General features: G+C 38.1%; 2 protein-coding genes and 1 pseudogene across 2 annotated transcripts in view; 2 read left to right on the forward strand and 1 right to left on the reverse strand.

Moving 5' to 3' along the window:
• Nucleotides 1-20,982, forward strand: part of LOC140945339 (uncharacterized) — a 554,440-nt gene that overhangs the window by 369,427 nt on the left and 164,031 nt on the right. The gene's annotated exons all lie outside the window — the stretch shown is intronic.
• Nucleotides 1-20,982, forward strand: part of LOC140946619 (uncharacterized) — a 56,093-nt pseudogene that overhangs the window by 4,939 nt on the left and 30,172 nt on the right.
• The window catches only part of LOC140946620 (proprotein convertase subtilisin/kexin type 5-like), a 33,025-nt gene that overhangs the window by 2,681 nt on the left and 9,362 nt on the right, over nt 1-20,982 (reverse strand). The window contains exons 3-18 of the mRNA XM_073395735.1: nt 20,841-20,879; nt 20,293-20,418; nt 19,960-20,024; nt 19,271-19,356; nt 18,406-18,584; nt 14,375-14,599; nt 13,681-13,781; nt 13,401-13,513; nt 12,712-12,832; nt 11,781-12,106; nt 11,565-11,687; nt 10,141-10,329; nt 6,767-6,940; nt 2,975-3,268; nt 2,666-2,859; nt 558-693 (exon numbers count right to left, since the gene is read on the reverse strand). Coding sequence (XP_073251836.1) covers nt 558-693; nt 2,666-2,859; nt 2,975-3,268; nt 6,767-6,940; nt 10,141-10,329; nt 11,565-11,687; nt 11,781-12,106; nt 12,712-12,832; nt 13,401-13,513; nt 13,681-13,781; nt 14,375-14,599; nt 18,406-18,584; nt 19,271-19,356; nt 19,960-20,024; nt 20,293-20,418; nt 20,841-20,879 — 2,491 coding nt within the window. The remainder of the gene's footprint in view (nt 1-557; nt 694-2,665; nt 2,860-2,974; nt 3,269-6,766; nt 6,941-10,140; nt 10,330-11,564; nt 11,688-11,780; nt 12,107-12,711; nt 12,833-13,400; nt 13,514-13,680; nt 13,782-14,374; nt 14,600-18,405; nt 18,585-19,270; nt 19,357-19,959; nt 20,025-20,292; nt 20,419-20,840; nt 20,880-20,982) is intronic.

The raw sequence follows: 20,982 nt of genomic DNA on the forward strand, positions 1-20,982 counted from the left end.
AAATAAACGTGAAAAATGGTGGAAATTGCTAGATGTTTAAAATACTAGATTCTAGCTTCTCTCTAAAACAAACTGAAAAGAAAGAGACGCGAGTAGAGACGCCAGGACCGTTGTTTAAAACAGAACTTCTTAAGACACTCAAACTAAAAAAGAAGAAGAAGAAGAAGAAGAAGAAGAAGAAGAAGAAGAAGAAGAAGAAGAAGAAGAAGAAGAAGAAGAAGAAGAAGAAGAAGAAGAAGGAGGAGGAGGAGGAGGAGGAGGAGGAGGAGAAACTCACTGTGCAGACTCGTCACAAAGGCTTTCAAGATTTCGAGATTGGATCAAAACTTCAGCAAAATTATTGAATTGTAATCTACAAGAAGACAGCGTAAATTATCACTTCAGTCTTATATTTCTCCAAAATTTAATATATATAGCTCCATTTTTATTACGTAACAGATCCCCACAGCATTATGTACATCGCATTACGTACATCCCTTGCACGCCTGAGGCTTAACCTCTCAAAACTAAACGGTCATAATGTCAGTCACAATAACATGATTGAAACTATAACCAACCTTTACATTTACCACAAGTCAACGGGCACCAGTCAGCGACTGCTGAGTAATCACACCGTTTTGACCAAGCTTGACAGAATTGTGACGTATCTTTGCAGACTTTAAGGCGCAACAAAACAGTCATGATTAATGAAAGCTATTTTAAATATAGTTAGAGTGATTTCCGTTTCTGTATAGGTTAAAAAACATACGAGTTGAGGCGTTCAAAATTTGTTTTTTCCCTGTTGCATTTCTCAAGTTAAGGTGCTTCGATGCAGTTTTTCAGACGCCATACCGATATTTTCCAATCGCCTTATAAGTGGTTTTTTTCTTGTCCGATCGCTATAAAATTTTTACCAGTAATTGGCTATGGTTGAAATTTGTGAAAATGTAGTTTTAAGTAAAATTGATTACTTTGACAACAATAAACAAAAACCTTTAAAACTGATAAAAGTCGAATTTTGTGTGATCTAGACCAGCTACTGAAAATCCAACACTAGAAACTTAAAGTTTGGTGTTTAGCAAACAATCTCCGTAAAAAGTAAAAAATTCTCTATGTTTGAATTCGACTAAAATGAAAATATATTTCAAACCTTCATTTATCAATAGCCGTGATAGATTATTTAATAAAAACGTTATAAATGACTCAAATTATTCTTAAGTAGCGTCAGAACGCTGCTTAATGTCATATTTCGTTGGTAGGAAATTTTGGTATATTTTCGTTCTTTAAAGTGCAACTTAATTCAAAATTTGGACTTTCAGCTTTTCTTGCATATCTCTAAAACGACTGGAACGAATTTTTTTAAAATCTCCTCACATAATCTTTATAATGTTATATAATAAGGTCTTAGACTTTCATTGAGGTTGATTCACTGCAACATCTTAAAATTTCAAGACAAACCTATCCTACGACCTTGTCAAAAATCTGCGTTACAACATTCACTGTTTTCACGTTATGCTAATTTTTCCAAAATAATGGGCATTATACATACCTCCATGACTAGCACATTTTGTTTAATTTGCGCATCTTCTGAATGTAAAACATTGAAAATATTCACACTGACTAATGACTAATGGTCCTCCCTGTGTTGCAGTAAATCAATCTTAATGAAAGTTTCAGGCATTATTATAACATTATGAAGATTGTATGAAAAGATTTTTAAAAAATTTTCATTCGAGTCGTTTCAGAGATATACAAAAAAGCGCTAAAAGTCCAAATTTTGAATGAAGTTGCGCTTGGACAGGTGGTGAGAAAATGGGTAAGTTTCTAAGATCGCAAGAACGAAAATACACCAAAATTTCCTACCAACGAAATATGATATTAAGGAGCATTCTGACTCTACTTAAGAATAATTTGAGTCATTTATAACGTTTTTATTAAATAATCTATCACGGCTATTGAAAATTGAAGGTTTGAAATGTATTTTCGTTTCATTAGTCGAATTGAAACATACAGAATTTTTTACAGTCTTACGGAGGTTATTTGCTAAACACCAAACTTTAAGTTCGTAGTGTTGGATTTTTAGTCGCTGGTCTAGATCACACAAAATTCGGCTTTTATCAATTTTAAATTTGTTTGGTTATTGTTGTCATAGTAATATCGATTTTACTCAAAACTACATTTTCACAAATTTCAATCCATAGCCAATTACTGGTGAAAATTTTGTAGCGATACCACAGTGATTTTAAGGCGATTAAAAAATATCGGTATGGCTTCTGAGAAACTGTATCAAAACACCTTTTAAGCACCACACCCACAAACCGAGAAATTTATTTTATTCCAGACAATTGTTAGAGAATTCAGCCTCCTTCAGGTGTGTTTATAACAGACCTCCATCGAGCTAATTTTGCGTTGGGAGTTTATATTAGTCTATTGCACTTAAAGTGAAGGACGATAATAGCAATGGATTAATGCCAGCTAGATGTGTGGAAGTATAAAATCCTTCCCACAGGACCTTCCCGTACTAAGGTCTGCACCCTTTATATAAAGGAATTCAAAGTAGATCATAATGCCTTTAGTTTAAAAAGAAAGAAAAGGAGGGAAAAGGGGAGAGAGTACAAAGGACTGGAAGTAATCATTTCTTACATCCTGTAAAGGACGACAACAGCAGCTGGTGAAACAAACAAACAATAAACTTTTTACCTGCGCAACTCTGCGTTTTACAATTTCTAGTCTCATAAGCTCCTCCCAGTCCACTACAATTTCTCCTTCCATTTGATGACTGTGAAGAGTTGCAAAAACGAAAACGGTGCTGCGTTCCACCTGCGCATGTTTTAGTACATTCCGACCACGTGCTCCACTGGAAATTTCGTTTGCTTATTTCTAGAAACAGTAAATGTATATATTAAGAATATCGAATGCTCAATATCTACAGAAAGAACGGACAGACAAGGGAATAAATTTCAATTTAGAGATGAATATTTTCTGATACATTTACCAGGATCTAAGCAGGTGTGAGAGTTGTTACATCTTTGTGTTTGGTAACTAGTTCCGTTGCATGGTTTTCCATTATTCGCAGGTGATGGATCTGTGCATGAACGATATCGATGCTGAGTTCCAATTCCACATGTTGCACTGCACTGCGACCAAGTGGTCCACTGAGAATATCCACCATCAACTGTAGGAAAGATAAAATTAAAGTAGATATTTCTTTGTTCTTTCAAAAGAAAATCCCCGCCTAGCCTGTGAATATAGTCGCATCTCATTGCGTTCCACCCCTTGGGATGTTTTGCTTTGGCAAGGAAAATTCCCTACTGATGAAATTAATCCGTCTAGATTAAAGGGCTCTGACCGATTAAATTGGTTAAAATACTTTTTGTTTTTTTGTTTAACAACAATAATAATAAATCGTTTACTGGAGCCTTTTCCCACAATAGCCGCCTCGATGTTCGTGAAGTTTAAGCGAGCGTTATCAGGATATTTTGGGAAGAAGTTTTTATGGTTAGAAATACGGTAAAAAATGGACAATCTTGATGTTCGACTGTTATCTGTACTAAACGAAGTGCTTTTGACATGCAATTTCACCTCATAGTAGTTTCAATCTTACTGTAAGGCAGTAAAATAAGGGCTTGAATTCGATAATATTTTGTCAAGAGTTTTGTGTTTACAAGTGGTAGCCTCTCAGTATTCAGGGGTATTGTCTCCAAAATTCATATTTTCGTGCACAACAATAGCTAGCATTTTTGCATATGTCAAATGCATCGTTAGTTACTGCTGTTCACGTGAAAATGAAACCTTGAGACAATACCCCTGAATAATCAGAGACTCTCACTTGTAAAGACAAAATTTCCGACAAAATATTAGCGAATTGTAGCCCTTATTTTACTGCCTTACAATATATCAATAATCTTGAAACTAAGAGGTCATATAAAAGGACAGTTTATCTCAAGAGTCTTAAATTTTCTAAAAAAATTATCGAGCGGTTTAACAATTATTCGCTAATTTGTTAAAGTAGACCGAAATGTTTACATTACCGCTATAAGAGCGCCTCGATACATAATAATCAAATCCTTCTTTCTAGCAATCGGCTGGAGGTATCTCCATGATCTTTCACACACGTTTTTAAAAAGATTGAAACTACTATGAGGTGAAATTGCATGTCAAAAGCGCTTCGTTTAGTACAGATAACAGTCGAACATCAAGATTGTCCATTTTTTACCGTATTTCTAACCATAAAAACTTCTTCCCAAAATATCTCGATAACGCTCTTACAGATTTCGCTTAAACTTCACTAACATCGAGACGGCTATTGTAGGAAAAAGCTCCAGTAAACGATTTTGGAAGAACAGTTCCCAGTGCCGAGAAATACTGTCGCAAGTAAAATAGGTAATGGCGTCATCTCGTTGCCACGACAACTACGATGCCATTGCAACCCTGATCAAAACAAAGTTTCATCTTTATCTAATACAACTGTGGTGTTAATTTTTTCAAATCTTTGTTTATGGCGACGTAGTTTACGCTCAAACGTAAGAGGTATCCACTCAAAAAAACTGTATCGAGCCACCTTAATTTAGCTTTAAAAAAGTTAATTTAACTAAGAAAAATTTTTTCGAATTAAAAACATTTCATTTCAATAAAAAAAAACTGTCAACCTCTAAAATTCAAAAGTTTCTTTCAACTTCTAAAAACAAAAAAAAATAACAAAAAAAATAGTAATAATAATAATGAAATAAAAAGATATATATGAATAATAATGATGCATTTATAGTGCGCAAATTTCCATAAAAATGTTCAAATGCACATGACAGTCAGTTAGATAAAAATAGTAGCTGAAATTTACAAATACACATTAGAACATTACAGTGATACAATGTTACATACTAAAATACGAAACAAGATATATATACTACGTTATGACAATAAAAATACTGAACAAATAAATAGGTGTATTTTAAGCTTTACTTTAAAAATATCAACAGACTTGGCGCATCTGACATCGAATGGCAAAGCATTCCAGAGACTCCAGAGCCTTGGATCAGCGCAAGTGATACTGATGTAATGACAGACCGAAGAAACCAAAGACTAAAGGACTCAAAGATCAATGTACGACACACTGAAGCGCTTAATTATGCGCCCGCGCTTACTTGTCGGTGTCCATATATAAACTTCTAATTTGCAAATAACCTATTATTTTTTTTCTTTAATTTCTTGAAGAACAGCATAACATGTGTAATATTGCCCCCTCCAATGAATCATATATAAGCGTCAACAAGCATATGTAAGAACTTGCACTGCATTGTGATCAAAGGAAGCACTCTTTCGAGTAAGTACGGAACGGTTTCAGATTACGAAACAATTGAAACTTTCCAAGATTTGAAGAAGTTTGCTAATTGAAATTTGAAGTGAAAAATTGATAACATGTCTACCTGGTTCCTTCCAGAATACCAAATTCCGTACAAAAAAATTAAAATTGGATGCACCTAAATGCCCCCAGAGTTCTATGACCAATATTGAATATATCCTTGAAACTTTTTTTTTCGTTGGGTTGAGAGGTAAGGGGCTCTTTTTCTAGGCACGTAAGGCTTTTTAAAGTTCCGAAAATAAATGTCTTATAAACAACGCAATAAAATAAACGAGAACTTTAACACCCTAAATTTTAACTTCAGATGTTCATATCTTAAAACAATTTTTTATAATCATTGTTTCACTAATCATATTTAATCTCTTCTTTTTTCCTCAATGAATAGAAACAAATTGTAGGTTATTAGTGCAACAAATTATAAATTTGGCAGAACAATTGTGCCTAGTAAAACCGGTTTGCTGGTTATTTTTACAATGATGAATGTTTAACTGGTTTTGAATTGGTTGACTAAAACGCCACGGTCGTTAATTCGCTCGCGAATAACGGATAATTCGGTACCTACTGACACTACTCACGAGAAATTCCAAAACCTTGACCTCGATAAATTGCACACCCAAGCACGTGAAAAGATCATGTGCTATTGACCAGCGGATACGTTATTTTGACACCTGTCAATTGACCGAAAAATGGATGTTCAATATCGGAGAAGTAGGAAGACATTGTAATCCATGTCGCTTTGTAAGAAAGACAAGCACAGGCTGACTGTCTGGGACTCCCCTCCCTTATTTTCCAGAGTGTCCCCTTCTCACCCTAGAGACTGTTCTGGCGACCATACGGTCCAGTCATTTGACTATCAGAATGTTTCACAATCATAGGTTACCAGATTTTCTTATCCTTACTTCAAAGGGGTGGTATTAAACAACCAAAGAAGTAGAGCTAAAATATGGCGGAAAGAGTTGTAAGCCAGTTTATACATTTTAAGAAAATACTTTATTCGCTAGGGTTGTTTGTTAGTCCACGTGATGCTACTTAACTTAACAAAACAGTTTCTTTCATATGTCATTACATTACATGCATATGAACTCATAGTTTATTAAAAAGTCACGTGGTCTAAAATAGGCCGGGAAAACCGAAACTAAGTTTGGCGTCAACACTAATTTATTTGTAAAGATTTCGTGTTTTAACTAAACCCTCGGGTATACGAATTTGTTGAAAAGTCTGCGTCCATATTAGCGTTTTCGCATCGCCTTTGAGAAAGTAAAGGGATGCCTCTAAGACGCATTCGAAGACGTTTGGTTAAATTCCACTTTTAATTACCTTGATATGGACGCAAGGCCAAAACGCGTGAAAGGTATCGAAAGAAAGCGTATAACTGTGCATGCCGCTAAACGTCGGTCTGTTTAGTCCTAAGAGAGAAAATTTACTTACCTGGTGGGCATAAACCTACGAAACAGCTCTTTGACTGAGAGGAACTTCCCCTACAGTCTCTTCCACCGTAGGCAGGAGCAGGATTGGTGCATGTGCGCGTGCGCGCTTTATATCCTTTACCGCATGTTACGCTGCATTGAGACCAAAATCCCCAAGCTGAGTAACGTCCATGAACTAAGATGAAGCAAAACAAGTAATTATAGCAGGTTTTACTTATAAATACGTAACCTCCCTAATATTTATGACGGCTTGTTTTGCTTCGTCTTAAGTGCCGACCCCCTGGCCCCGAAAATAGTGAGCCCTATTAAGACCGCTAATTTCCTAATCAAAGAGTATCGTTGCTAATGGGAGATTAAAAATAAAAAAAAGGAGGGGAGTGGGGCCGTATAAAACGGAAGGAGATAGTTTGTAATGCAACACACCAAGAGAAGGAAAGAGAGTCTAAAATGTTCCATGAAAGGGGATATCTACTTTTAAAGGACAATTTATCTTACTTTAATATATTGAAAATAAGTCAGTATCAACAATATTTGAAAGTTACAGCTTATATGGGAAAAAGCAGAGGGCATTACAGCTGATAATGCCACTATTGAAATAAGTTTAATGTCCTAAAATTTCATTTTATGAACATTTTTTCATCAAACTAGAGTTGCCACCAGCCTCTCTCTTTGAAACTGCTATAAAAATAACATCTGGCACTACTTTGTTACTGTCCACTTTTCCTGCACAGTAGGGTACGAGCTGAGCAATCTTCCTTTTGTTTTTGATGTGGTAGAATTTTTGGGGGCAGTTATTGAGGAAGCAGAGAATATGCCAAAGTCTGTGTCATCTTGTTTACGCCTTGGAGGTGAGAGGCTACAGTATGCATGCACAGTTATAATTGCTCTCAGCACATGTACCTCAAGCTCACGAATGAGTATGGTTGTTGCAAAACAGAAATACTGCTAAGGGTTTGTATGAGGATTTTGGCCATTGTTATTTACATGTTGGTGTCAAAAATAGCAAGAAAATACATCAGAATATTTTACCTTGTCTCCTTGTTTTATTTATATTGTGTTCTTAGCATTTTTGGTCCTTTACGGGCGATTTCAACCAGTTTTAGTATTGCCTTTGTTCTCTCTATATTATATATATGGAGAACAACGGCAGAACTAAAACTCGGTGGAATCGCGCTGAAACGATCAATATGTTAATAAGAACTTAATAAAACAAGGAGACATGGAAGGATGTTATTATGTATATTTATTGCTGTTTTTATCCCCTCGCAAAAATCCCCATACAAAGCCTTATGATATTTCGGTTACGCGAAAACAATTCTCACTCGTGAGCTTGGGGAACCTTTGTTCTCAGCCGCATTGTTTAATTCATAATACCCACAATCGCAGTCTTTAACTGAACATCGATACCAATTGTATCCTCAGTCATCATTCCCATTTGAGAAAAAGATTTCGAGCGGTTTGTCTTATTTATCGGTTTTAAACGGGGAGGGGAGGAGGCTAGAAGAAGGTATTTCAGCGATTGTAAATGGCGGTTCGTGTTGCCTTTTAGCTGTAGTGTACTCGTTTAAGAACCTTCCCCTCCTGATAACCATTACACTGTCTCTAAATATCAGGAGGGGATTCTGAAACGAGTACAATACGGCTGAACGTTAACTTGAATCCCTCTATGTAAAGGCTAAAAATAAATCTTACCCCCTGACACACCTCCCACCGCCACCCCTATCCTCACCCCGGTCCATATTTCCAGCCAATGTTACCAGGCATTGAGTCGTAAAAATAACAGTTACAAAAAGAGAGTTTATGGCCATTCTGGTTTGAAGAAGAGCACAATGTGAAATCAAGAACTGAAAAAAGAAGCGAAAATTTTAACTGTTTAATGTCTGGCAGTTCAGCGTGTGCTGAAAGGTTCTCGTCAGTACAGTGCTACACAGCCGTTTTTAGTGTCGTCACGCAACGCTCCAGACTAGATTTTCGTTAGATCATTACAATCCCAAGCAAATGGGGCCATGCTTGCCCGGGAAATTTTGAAAATTTAAGTACTCTGAGATGACATCTGGAGCAATCTGAACGCTAAAATTTGGCATCCACTGCAACAGGATTTCAATGTGGTCAACAAGGTAAGAAAAACTTGATCACCTTTTCCAGCTAAGCAAAAAAAACTTATCAAACTTGAATACTTTCGTAGAAAATTATCAGTTGTCAGTTTGTTTTAGCTACCGTTTAATATATGATTTAAGAAGTTTTAATTGACATCGAATTTTTCAAAGCGATTTTCCCTGTCCCATCATTTGATGTTGAAAGCTGATTTCCAGTATCTGCCTTGTTCAATTAGTCAGTCGTTTCCTCGTAAACATGGAGAATCATGCAGTGATTGAATCTTCCTTGCGTCATAGTTGTTTAAAGATACGTTTTGAGCCTTCTAAGGACAGAGGCCTAGCGCTCACTCACAGCATTTGTGGCAGGTACAACAAGAAGTATTAAACAGTCACAAGATTTAAACCTTCTAAGAAATAATAAAAAGTTGCACTGGGGAGGTTTCGTAGAAAAGCCACTACATCGTTCAATCCAAGCTGTCTCAGTACCAAGCTGCGCTCTGAGAGTTTGTTGCATTGAGCTCTAAGAGTCTCCATAAAAATCACGGACAGAATCAAGATCTTATATTTATAAAATCACAGAATATATATTTCACGAGTTCTAATACATTAAATCGCCTAATACACTGTATGATCATCTGGTCGAAGGATGTTTAGCTTGCCACACTAAATTCTATCTCAGCCTACGCAATTTTGAGTTGTTCCAAAGTTGAAGTTGATGGGGAAAATGCTCCACCTGCCGCACCTGTGGCGCCGCCCTTGTCAGACCCTTAAGGAGATAACGTCGCACTGTGAATGGCTTTAACCCAGGAGTCATTTCTTAAATACAATGGTGAATGGTTGTCCAGGTAAATGTAGTCCTGAATTGGGAATGTTGTTGACAATGACTGACGTTTCGACAACCTGTGCGGTAGTGCCCGGGGGAGGGGTACTCCCTTATATGACCAATACGGGGATGTGCCGCTTGACAGGCTATGGTTTTCGTCCTGTCCTACACAGGGTATACAATTTTGCGCAAAGCTGTCCCGAAACACTGTATGTCCTGTTTAGGACAAAATAATGTGTCCTAAACAGGAGGGTTTTGTCCTAAACAGGATCAGGATTTCAAACCCTCAGCGGCTCACTTCTACCCAAATATTGCTCGAGTACCAACCCCCCTCCCCGCTCCTTCATAGTCAAACTGTGTGAAGTAAGAGTATACTAGGGAGGCTTTACCCTCCCTTGGAATATATGAATGATTAGCACTTCTGGGGAAATCTAAGTTATTAATCAAGCTGTTTACCTGGGCACTTGATACGTGTGTTACATCTCCTTTCTTCTGTCTCTCGTACAGGTCCACTGCAGTTTCTTCCGTTATTTTGGGGCGTGGGATTGTTACAGTAGCGATAGCGATACCGAATTCCGCCTCCGCATGAACGGCTGCAGCGACCCCAATAGCTCCATCTTGAGTAACCTCCGTGAATGGGAATATCTGTGGAATGTACGAGCGCAGAACGTAAGTAAGGATTAGGTTTATTTTAATAATAATATATAGATTTAGCTAGGGCTAAAAGCGAAGCTCTCGATAATATTTATAGTTTGTTCAAACAAAAGATAAAATCGTGTAATGCTAAGCGGCGAAGGCAACGCCAGAGACCGGTGAAAAACAACAAGAGGTCTAATTAGCAAAGAAGCAACTTTGCACGAGCACCACACTTTTTTGTACATTTCTTTGCCGTTGTTTTGCACGACTACAACTTGAAACTTCCAGAAACTTCTCAGTTACACGTTTTATGGAGAAAAAGTCGTACGTTTTCTCGTTCACTTTTTTTTTCACTGCCGCTCATTTTTACCTTGCATTTTTCTCATTTTGTCACCGCCGCTACAAAATTTTCATGTTGTTCTTCCAACAAAAAAAATGCGCCCTTTGTTTTTTATCTCTCGCTCTAGATCTCTGTCGCCCTCTTTCTCTTGCTCTATATTCCAAATTTGTGGACAAGACAATTAATCTAAGCTTAATACTTTAGAAAACATGGATAAAGACGTAATTTCCGCTTTCCGTTTTCGTCTTCATTGACTCTTTAGTTGTCTCTGCTTCACAAGACGCGGGTGGCTAACCGATTTCCCGTCAAAATAGTGGGGGTTACATTTGGGTTGCCATACCTGTTGATTGAGTTATTTTACATTGGTATGCCTGTGGTCCGGACGAACGGCCAGGCGATCGGTCGGTGTACGGTCACGTGATTACCAAATTTTATCGGATGGGTAGTTTACCACATTTTCTTACCCATGGTGCTCCGCTGCGCGGGCTTCGCGTGCGAGAGCTCCGCTATAAATTTATAATAGAACGCGGAAAATATCTGAACCACTCCTCATCTAGCCGGATCAAGAACTTCTTCTTACTACCTGTATATTTATTTTTTAGAAGACTTCTGATATGCATGAAGGTTACTCAAATAAGAGATTTCAAGTTTGGGGGAGAAAAATGTTTAACTGACATGCACACATTTTAGTATGAACTTTAAAAAGATCTTTTTTCCCTACACAAGTTAGACGACAAAATTATTTCTATGAGCGTTAAAACTAATGACGCCCGAATTGGTTAAAGGGATAAAGCAATTTTATATTGTATATTAGCTTGAGTTTTCTAAATTCATCTAACGCTTCCTCTAAACTGTTCTTTAACGGAATTCGTGGTCAGCTGCAATATGTTTTTATAGAACTAACCTTTCCTGCGACGAGAGGCGTTGACTGTCTCTATTTTTTTTATCTCCCTGCTAACATGCGTGTTACGTTCGAGAGGATCTTGCTTGGTTCCGAAGAATATTATCTTTAGATCAAATAATCGCCCTGTCAAGGAACCAATGAATCAGTAAGAACTTTTGAGAGAGCAATGTTAGTACTCCGCATGCGAAAGTCCCTTGGTTTTCACGATTTACTAACCTCCTAAGTTACTTCGTGGTTGCCTTGCGTTTCGTATAATAATCTTCCAGTCTCCAATAGGTTTCTCTCCCCAATAGTGCAGACTAGTTACCCGAAAATCTTTAAAAGTTGTACCACCCATCCAAATGTCCATGTTTCGTGAGTAAAGTAGTTTGGATTCAGTCTTGCTGGGTGATACTGAGGACATCTCGAGATAACCGCGGCGGGGGTTGTATAAATTAGCCTCTACTTGTACGTGCTCTAAGTAACGGATGCTACAATTGTCCTCGCTCAAAGATAATGTAAGACGCAAGTCTCCTCGCCAAGGGATAATCAGCCGGGATGAACTTTAAGAGAAAATAATTATCAGTTGGTAACAGTTAGGCAAATTTGGTATGTAAGGTTGCTTCTCAAGTCCTTAGCCTTAACCGTGAACAGACTTTGTAGTTAGAGTCGAATTCCCCATAATGATCCGTAACCGACCATCCAAAATGAGAAGATTCAGTGGAAGAATCGCACCACAAGGAGAACTCTTCCCAAAAGAGGTCACGAACTATCTACCTTTTGAAAGATAATTAATTGCATGCAAATTCTAAGTTACATTACACGTCGTGTAGTTCCATTTTTTCACTAAACGTTCGTCGTATACTCTGCAGATCTCTGCGTAGCGCGGTACATATGGCGAACATGGAGATCAGAAAATGCGTTAAGTGGTCGCGAGTACGTGGGGTTAAAAACCTGGGAACTATAAACCTTCAGCCCAAAAATTGTTCTTTGTCGCTTATTGAGAAATCAAACGCCGTCGTATTTAGTTGTTGAAGTATAGTCTCCTTTAGCGGCCAAATACAGCACGCGCCACTCCCTCATTTTTCTCCTTTAAGGGTTTAATTCAAACCTCTCGTCTTTTTTAAATTGGAGTGCCCTTCCCCCTTCCACGAAACCGGCTGATTACCTGACGTTTGCGACGTTGAGCTGCACTTCACAGGAGAGCTGCTGAGGTACAGACCGCCATCTCTTAGCGTATTCAATCATCTTGCTGGCGTCCATCAAACCGAATCCAAAATGACTACTCACTAGAACATAAGTCAAGTTCCATTTATCATATTTTGCACCCAAATCATGGATGCATTTTTTGTCTGTGTATCAGACTGAAGTTCGAAAAAGGCACAGTTTTTGGTTAAATCGGTTGCTTTGACAAAATTACTAAAAACCTATTAAGTATTTTCATACGTATAATTGACTTAAATGAGGCTGCATGAAATGCAATAATGCATGTCCCTCTTTTTATGCTTCGGCATTTTCTATGTAAGAATCATCTTGTACAAATCACGCCGCAAAATTTAAAGCATATTCTGCTTTGATTCTCTTGATCTATCCTTCAGTTATTCCCAGTTATTACATTGAAATAATACAATACAGAGTCCACAGCTACCTCTAAAAAATATATCTGTCGGCATCAAACGACAAAAAAGATTACCAGCCCTTCTGAACAGTTTGATTGACATAAGTCTGTTTGCAAGTGCTACTGATATCGAAGGTCGCACAACAATGATTATAATGATATAATAACCACACTTGTGTTGTGTAGGAATAGACGAGTCCATGCAGAATACGAGCTAAACGACTTCAATTCAAATTTACCCAAGAGGTGGGCTCCGTTTTGTGTCCAGGTGGGTCTTCTGGATCTTGGGGGATTCAAGGGCTTAGAACTTCTGGTAATTAAATGTTGAACATCCCGCCATGTCAGACGTGGGCTGAAAATAGTACAAAAAAAAAACGTTTGATGATCCTTATTCTGTAGAAAAATCATGTGCATGTCAATGACAACTGGTTCTCAGTCACAGTCAACAACAACGAGTCAGCAGTCCTATTCAGGGCTACGTTCACCCGGACGATCATACTCAACCTACTTATATCTTACTTTGCCTGAAGTGCCAAAGCAATAATGCCAGAGGCCATTGCAGCAGTTCCAGAAGTTCCCGGAAATCTCTCAGTACAGTCAGATGCTCCTTTTGCTGTAATCTGCATTTAATGGTAAGTTATAATACAAGAAATGTATAAGGAAAAAGTTGTTTTGGCGGACGAAATTGTAACCGAAGCATATCTCAATAACACCCTGTTAAAGTTCCCTTGGCAGGCCGAAACCTCGGATACTTACCTGCCTCTTCTCCACATAAGCAAATTGAGGTTTATAATTTTTTGTAATTATAATATCATTGTACCTACATTCTTAATTAATTTATATAAATTTGTATTTTTTATTCTATTGAGCTGAAAAGCCCACTTAGGGAGCATCAATAAAGTGTATGTATGTATGTATGTATGTATGTATGTATGTATGTATGTATTATATTTTATTCTATTGAGAAAATAAGCTGGTTTTCGACGAGATCTTAATCAAACCAAGCAGTCTCGTACAGTGGCTCGTAAACCAAGAGCTTTCAAAATCTAGCAAAGAAACGCGATTGTAGCAGTTAAATACAGCAAATTTTGGGAACAAAAAATCTAAAAATAGACTGAAAGCCAAACGCGCTTTGCGACACTTAGTCGGTAGCAAATAGACTCCGGAGTAATGCTTTCCTGGTTATAAAGACTGGTCTGTACTAAAACGTTACCATGGGAGGTTTGACTTTTCCATCTGTAAACATGTCCTGTCCATACGTCACAGCCATGATACCTGCGCACTGCTCAGTATAGGCAGGTACAGAGCCATCCCAATTCACTCCTGATATCGCTATGGTGTATATGCTGTTAACGTAACCACTAAACGCACAGCTGTCTCCTATAACACCACCATTTCCTGCAGCAAATACAAAAATGGATCCCTTGCCATGGCGTCCCTACATATAGTGAGAAGCAATTTCAGTTGAGATAAACACCCGCTGACCAGCCCTCCGCTCTGTTCTAGGCCCCATTCTCCCCATTCTCTCTTATTTTCTCAGTCTAAGATCATTTTATTTGTACGCCAATACTGGTTGAGATCAATCTGGCAACTATCGACAGCTGTTGGTATTCTCTGCGATTTTAATCACTTAGAATCTAAGACAGTGGCAACCTCGCGCACTTCGATCACAGTTGCTGAATGCAACGTGCGCGAGTATTTTGTGCATGAGAACCGTTTAATGGCCCGATCTCGAGAGTAAATTTACCTTTTATTCACCTTGATTTTACGCAAAGGCAAAATTTCTGAAACATTTATAATGCGACCTTGGAAATGGGTTTAAAAAAAACGTCACCGGAAACGTAACGGGAAGAAGAAAGAACGGAAATGTGATAATAGAAATGTGGCGGAAACATGATCGTTCGTTTCCGACTCGGAAACATAACGGAAACGCATCCCGTCCATGGAAAACTAGATCGCCATGTTTCCGCAGGGCGGAAACGTGACGGATTTAAGCAACTTCACGTTTCCGTCGAGTTTACAAAATACGGAAACACGTTATTTCGTCCTGTGATCCATTTTATGACCGTTTAGTTCATCGGGGAAGGTGATGTCATACACTTTGAGTAGTATTATTACCAAGCAAGTGACAAATGGCATTTAAGTCACCGGGAAGCTACTGCTGATGACGCTTTTTTTCTCACATCATAAGGAAGCGCTTCGGGTTGAAAAGAAGTAAGAGTTAATAATCCGTTATTTTAGTTGAAGTGGACAACTACAATATGATTTGTTTTTCATTGTGGGTTTCTGCTACAGTATTCCAAAGGAAGGAAATGCTTAATCAATTAACCCATTCTATACATCAATACAGCATTTGTTTTGTTTTGCTAAGTTGGCTTAAATCGTTTAATTTACAGTTACATGTCCGTAAAAAATGCTACATTCATCGACACGCAAGGGTGCAAAACCGTTGTTGTCTACTGCCTTCTTGGTAAAACAGGTGTCAAAGGATTCGATGCCAGCTTCAATTTTACGACCAAATTTTCATTACCCTTCGAGGTTCGAAAAATCAAGATTCAATTTTTTTCTATTTTTGTGTTAAGTTTGTGTTTGTGTTTGATTTTTTCATTTTCCCTTCCCTTGTGCTTGTTACTAGTTCTCCGTTCTCCATTCCTCGTTCCCAATTTTTCGTTTCAGTAACATCCCAATGAGCCTTACCCGAAATTGTTAACGCATGAAAATCGTGCATCATGGACCATTAAAACACTACAATCAACCAATGAACGTTCATAGTTTCGCACAGATCGGAGTTCTTTGAATACGAACGTATTTTAATCGAATCCGCCAGAGTCAACGTTAAGTTAAGCAAAATATATTTTATTTAGCAATTATTGAATTCGGATTTCGTAGGATATGAAGAATTTTGCAGATCGAGGAGGGTGTTATCCACCGAGGCCGAACTGCAGAATTCTTCATATCTTACGAAAGTCGAATTCAATAATTGTTTTATTATTCCTTCTAAATAATTCGAAATAGCATTTGTTGTTCGTCGAGTTGTCTTCTTGCTCTTCTTGCCATGTTTTTAGACAATACTTCGCCTCGAAACGAGTAAAATGTTCCGAGACAGTTCCGTCATTTTGTTCTAACTACCAAAACAACTCAACCTAGTCCCTAGGTTTTCTCTGTCAACGGTTCAATAACCCGCAACCAGGTTGCACTTTTGACGTCATTTTGACGTGATCGTTTCAATATGACAAAATTCTTTCCAAAGTTGGTCAAAAGCAGCTGGTTGCGGTGAATTATGCGGGTGGTTTTAACCAATCAGAAACGGGGAAATATTTTGAATGAATAATTATAATAAATATTATTATTGAATGAGGCTGAGTATCATTTTAAGAATTATGGAGATCTCGGAGGGTGTGATCCACCTCGGCCTTGCGGCCCCTCCTCGAATTCCATGATAGACGTGGCGGTGGTGGTGGTGGTGGTGGTGGAGGAAAACAATAGAAATGTGGTGGCGGTGGCGGTGGCGGTGGCGGTGGTGGTGGTGGTGGTGGAGGGAAAACAATAGAAATGTGGTGGCGGTGGTGGTGGTGGTGGTGGTGGTGGAGGGAAAACAATAGAAATGTGATTGCCCAAATTAATATGCACGATTTGCCCGCCAAAAGTCAGTGAACCGGAACTAGGACAATCACAGCAGCAGGAAATAGGACTTGCATAATTACATTACGCCTCCGTGATTTTAAGTCACAGACAAGTTTGACTTTACTCCTCAGACAGTATGAATTAACCAATAAAAACGTTTCTTATTTTCTAACTAACCAATCGAAAACGAAGACGTTTATCGACCTTAAAGGTGCAGGCTTTTATGCCGTTCAAACAATAAAAATACGGCAACCAACCAGAATGCTTCGTCAAACGAGACAGCCAATGAGCGTCTTTCTAATTCCGGTCAACCAATTCAAAAAACTCTGACATCATAGTACCCCGGAATACATATGACATCATCTTCCGAAAATAACTAAAACCTGTCAAACCGGTTATACCAACCATAACAACATCCATCTAAAAATAGCACATGACCTTATCTTTATGAGATACCACAGCATTTTATTCATGAGATCAAGACGATAGCCTATGACGTCACCTAGTTAATTTATTCCTGCGCACGCTAATGAGATTCCTGCGCAAAAAACCGGCGTAAAACATCCCTCCTATACTACTGGAGACTACGGACTACGAACTACGGCTGGACGAGCGTTGTCCTTTATTTGTAGCACTGGGTTGAGTCGTGCAAATATAGAACGTTAAGATCGCACTACAGACAGTAGACTACGAGAGAAGAGGCGGAGAGGGAAACAACACGCAAAGATTTTTTTGTTTTCACCACAGTTCACAAAAATGCAAGTCAGTTTTGCGTGTGATCTTATCTTTAGAACAATGAACAAATTCTTCCATACTGGAAGGAAGCAATTACGTCGGGTGAGATTGGTAAACAAAGTTTTGGTTACACAGGTTTTATTTTTTCGCCCATGAATACTTACGTCAAATATTAAAGAAATAGACAGAAATAGTAATAGCTCATTTATTAGATTTAGAAGATGGACTTCTCCGACTACTGATCTGATGTAGTTTGAAGTATTGAAATGCCGAGTTTCGATTGTCTCGAAGATGTTTACATCATTTTCATTCAGTAAATGGCTCGATACAAAAACTCGCATAAACAAACGTTACACAAGTAGAAAGACACACTTATCAGTTCGAACAAACATTGAAACTTTTCAAGTGCGAAGGGAAAGTAAATTACCTGCATGATTTCTCTTCTCCTAGGCCGTCAATCTGAATTCTGCGTTTAAACAGCTAAGCTTATTTAAATATGACCTTAGCTAGATAAAAATGTAGTCACAAGAGTGGATTAAAAGCGTAAATCTGAGCAGAAATTAGACACAACTTACATATTTCGCTTCCTTCTCACTTAAAGCAGGTGAATGGAAAACTTTTTTACGAAAAGACGAGATTCTTGAATTACCGAGACGGCAAAATACGATCAAGATGTTCTCATAGTCCCGACTACGCGAAACAGCTCAACAACCCACCGTAGCCGCAGGACTACGCGGGAAAAATGAACAGTCACGTGGTTTTGATCATGCGCAGTAGCATGTTTAACCGTGGTCGAAGTCCGTAGTCGCCGTATCTTAAAGTCCCTAATTGAGCTCAGGTGATACGCAGCCTCATTCAGTAATTGCTAATCTGAGTTATACCTACCAGCCGCGTTCCATTTTCAAGTACATTTTTGAGCTTAGGGCCAGGACCCTCTACTTCGAAGCCCATGTCCCCTGGTCCCCAGCTGTTTGAATATACGTCAATCATGTTCCTTTTAAAGCTTAAGCCGTTAGCTTGAGATTCGTCAGTTGAACGCTTCCTGTCGCCATAAATGCGAATACCTAATAAAAGAAATAGTTATAACTGTTCTTTTGCAACTTGTCTCACTCATTCGCTGTTTTCACTAATCGAGTTCTGATACGTCAACAACTTGTAGGGAACTAACGTCTAATTTTGTTCTTTTCAATACACTTCTCTAAGTTAAACTTTCTTTACGGAAGAACTTCTTTTAATACGAACACCTTATTTACGGAGTGGTCCTTACGTGAAAATGGACCTTTTCTAAACTATGTCGAGAAGTTGAATCTAAGTCAGACAATTAATGCGCCGTAAATTATCGCACAAATAATCATTTGAATGCTGAATTGCAATTTTTTTTAAGCACATTCAGTAGTTTGTTTATCTTGCTTATCTTGTAGTTTTTTTTAGTTTGCTTATCTGTAAAGAGAGAATAATTTCTTTGCTCTCTCGCAAATCGGTCCCCATTTGTTACTAAATATTTCAAATTCGAGCTGTAAAAATATGTAATTCTGCTACAAAACCTGATGTGACTTAGTTTTTGATCTTGTACATTTAGTTGCAAGTCAACTTAAAAGACAAGTATCGTTTTGATTAATTAGTCTAAGGTCTGAGGCCTGAGGTCTACAAGGCATGAAGTTTTGAATATCCCACCTCTTCACATCCCTCCTCCCTCCACAGGACACCTCCCCTAGTTATAGACACTGATCAGCACGTAATGATCACTTACTAGAAATTTGTGCTTCAAAGGCTACTCCTACGCCACAAATTGCATTATCTTCTCCAGCAATAATCCCAGCGCAGCTCGTTCCATGGCTAAAATTATAATATGTATTTTTGAGAACGTATTTAACATTCAGAAACACCTTATATAGCCACGGTTACAAGTTCATGGTAATGGTTGTTTAGAAATATGCATTCCAACTGAACCTTTTCGGTAAGGAAGCCCTAATTTTTACCTGATTAAAAATTTACTTCTCAGGTGAGGTTAATTAGTGGTCAGTTGAAGACGCAGCAGACATATACAGATTCTTTTATCATATTAAAGCTGGGTACTTCAAAAAATCTTCATAGGTATAAAAAAGGTATTTGGCTGGGCAAGCATTCTATATGAGTTTTTGGCGGGCACACTGTACGTGTTTTTGATCCAAATTGTCAACCATTTTAGTTTAATCCATCTTTAAAAATGGAAAAACAGATGCATTGCAAAGTTGTTCAACCCTCATCCGAAAAAGGAACTAATTATAAAATCATTCTTTTAGTACAATCATCCGATATCGATTTGCCAGCAACGTGCAACGGATAATTTTGATTGACAAGTATAAAAACCGGGTATGTATCATTGTATTTTGTGTTTGTATAAAAGAGACGAATTCTAAAAAGAAGAAGAATAACGGTACAGCGAAATTCGTCGGATACCTGCCAGGGCTGTGATGTATAGTCATGGGTCGATGCTCCACGAAGTCGTAACTTGCCGTTAAATTCTGTGAAAAAGAAAAGTGAAAATTGTTTAATCATTGCTTCTCCATGCTTTTTCTGTCAAGAATTTTAAAAATCAAAGTTTTCACGGACTTCCGCTCGGTCCTTAATAGACCTAGAAGGCCCACTAAAAAGAAAAAAGTGGCTCAGACATAATAGACCGCGAGGGAGGAATAATGCTGCATCCACACGAATTGGTCTTCGTTCTTTTCTCTGTGTAGTGTTATTGTACTTCAAAGAGGTAACAAACCTGGGTTAACAGCGAGGACTTACAATTTTGGGCTTTAAATCAGGGTGATCAATCCGTACTCCATCGTCTACCACAGCCACAAGAATCCCCTTTCCTGTATAACCAGCTTGCCACGCTGCTTTCACGTTCATTGAAACATCTGTGTCTTTCTGTTAATAAACATAGCCCTTTTGGTGGTAAAATCGTGAACCATTAGACGAGACACAGTCGAACCTCGCGTAAGCGTCCACAAAAGTGCGTGGTTACCTACGAGAGGTGGTTGAATGACCTTACGAGTGAGCCACCGGCCGGGGGTCTTTTGCAAATGGAGATCTTGAGTCATCTACTCTTTGAAAGAAGTTTATTGTTTGCGAATTTTTATTTTACGATATGAATAGTGTCTACGTTATTTAGAGGGCTCCCGATCTTTTATACTTAGTTAAAGCTTGTCGTATAAAAAATACTTTTTCCTAAAGTTCCATTAGTTTAAGGTTTTGATGCATGTTTTACACATTATAAACCATGGGAAAACTTATCCTTTATTTGTAATTGTGGCTCTCAGCAGCAGTCCCCCAGCTCAAACGTTACTTACCAAATACCACTGCCATCTTCTCCAGTGTTGTGTTTGATCCTAAAAATATAACGGGTTCAACATGATTATTAGATTCTTAGGGTAGCAGGGAAGAGACGAGTGTGAAATCATGTGTCGCTCGCAATAGACCATTTGTTTACGA

This window comes from Porites lutea, chromosome 8 (assembly GCF_958299795.1).
Source record: "Porites lutea chromosome 8, jaPorLute2.1, whole genome shotgun sequence".
Classification (NCBI taxonomy): Eukaryota; Metazoa; Cnidaria; class Anthozoa; order Scleractinia; family Poritidae; genus Porites; species Porites lutea.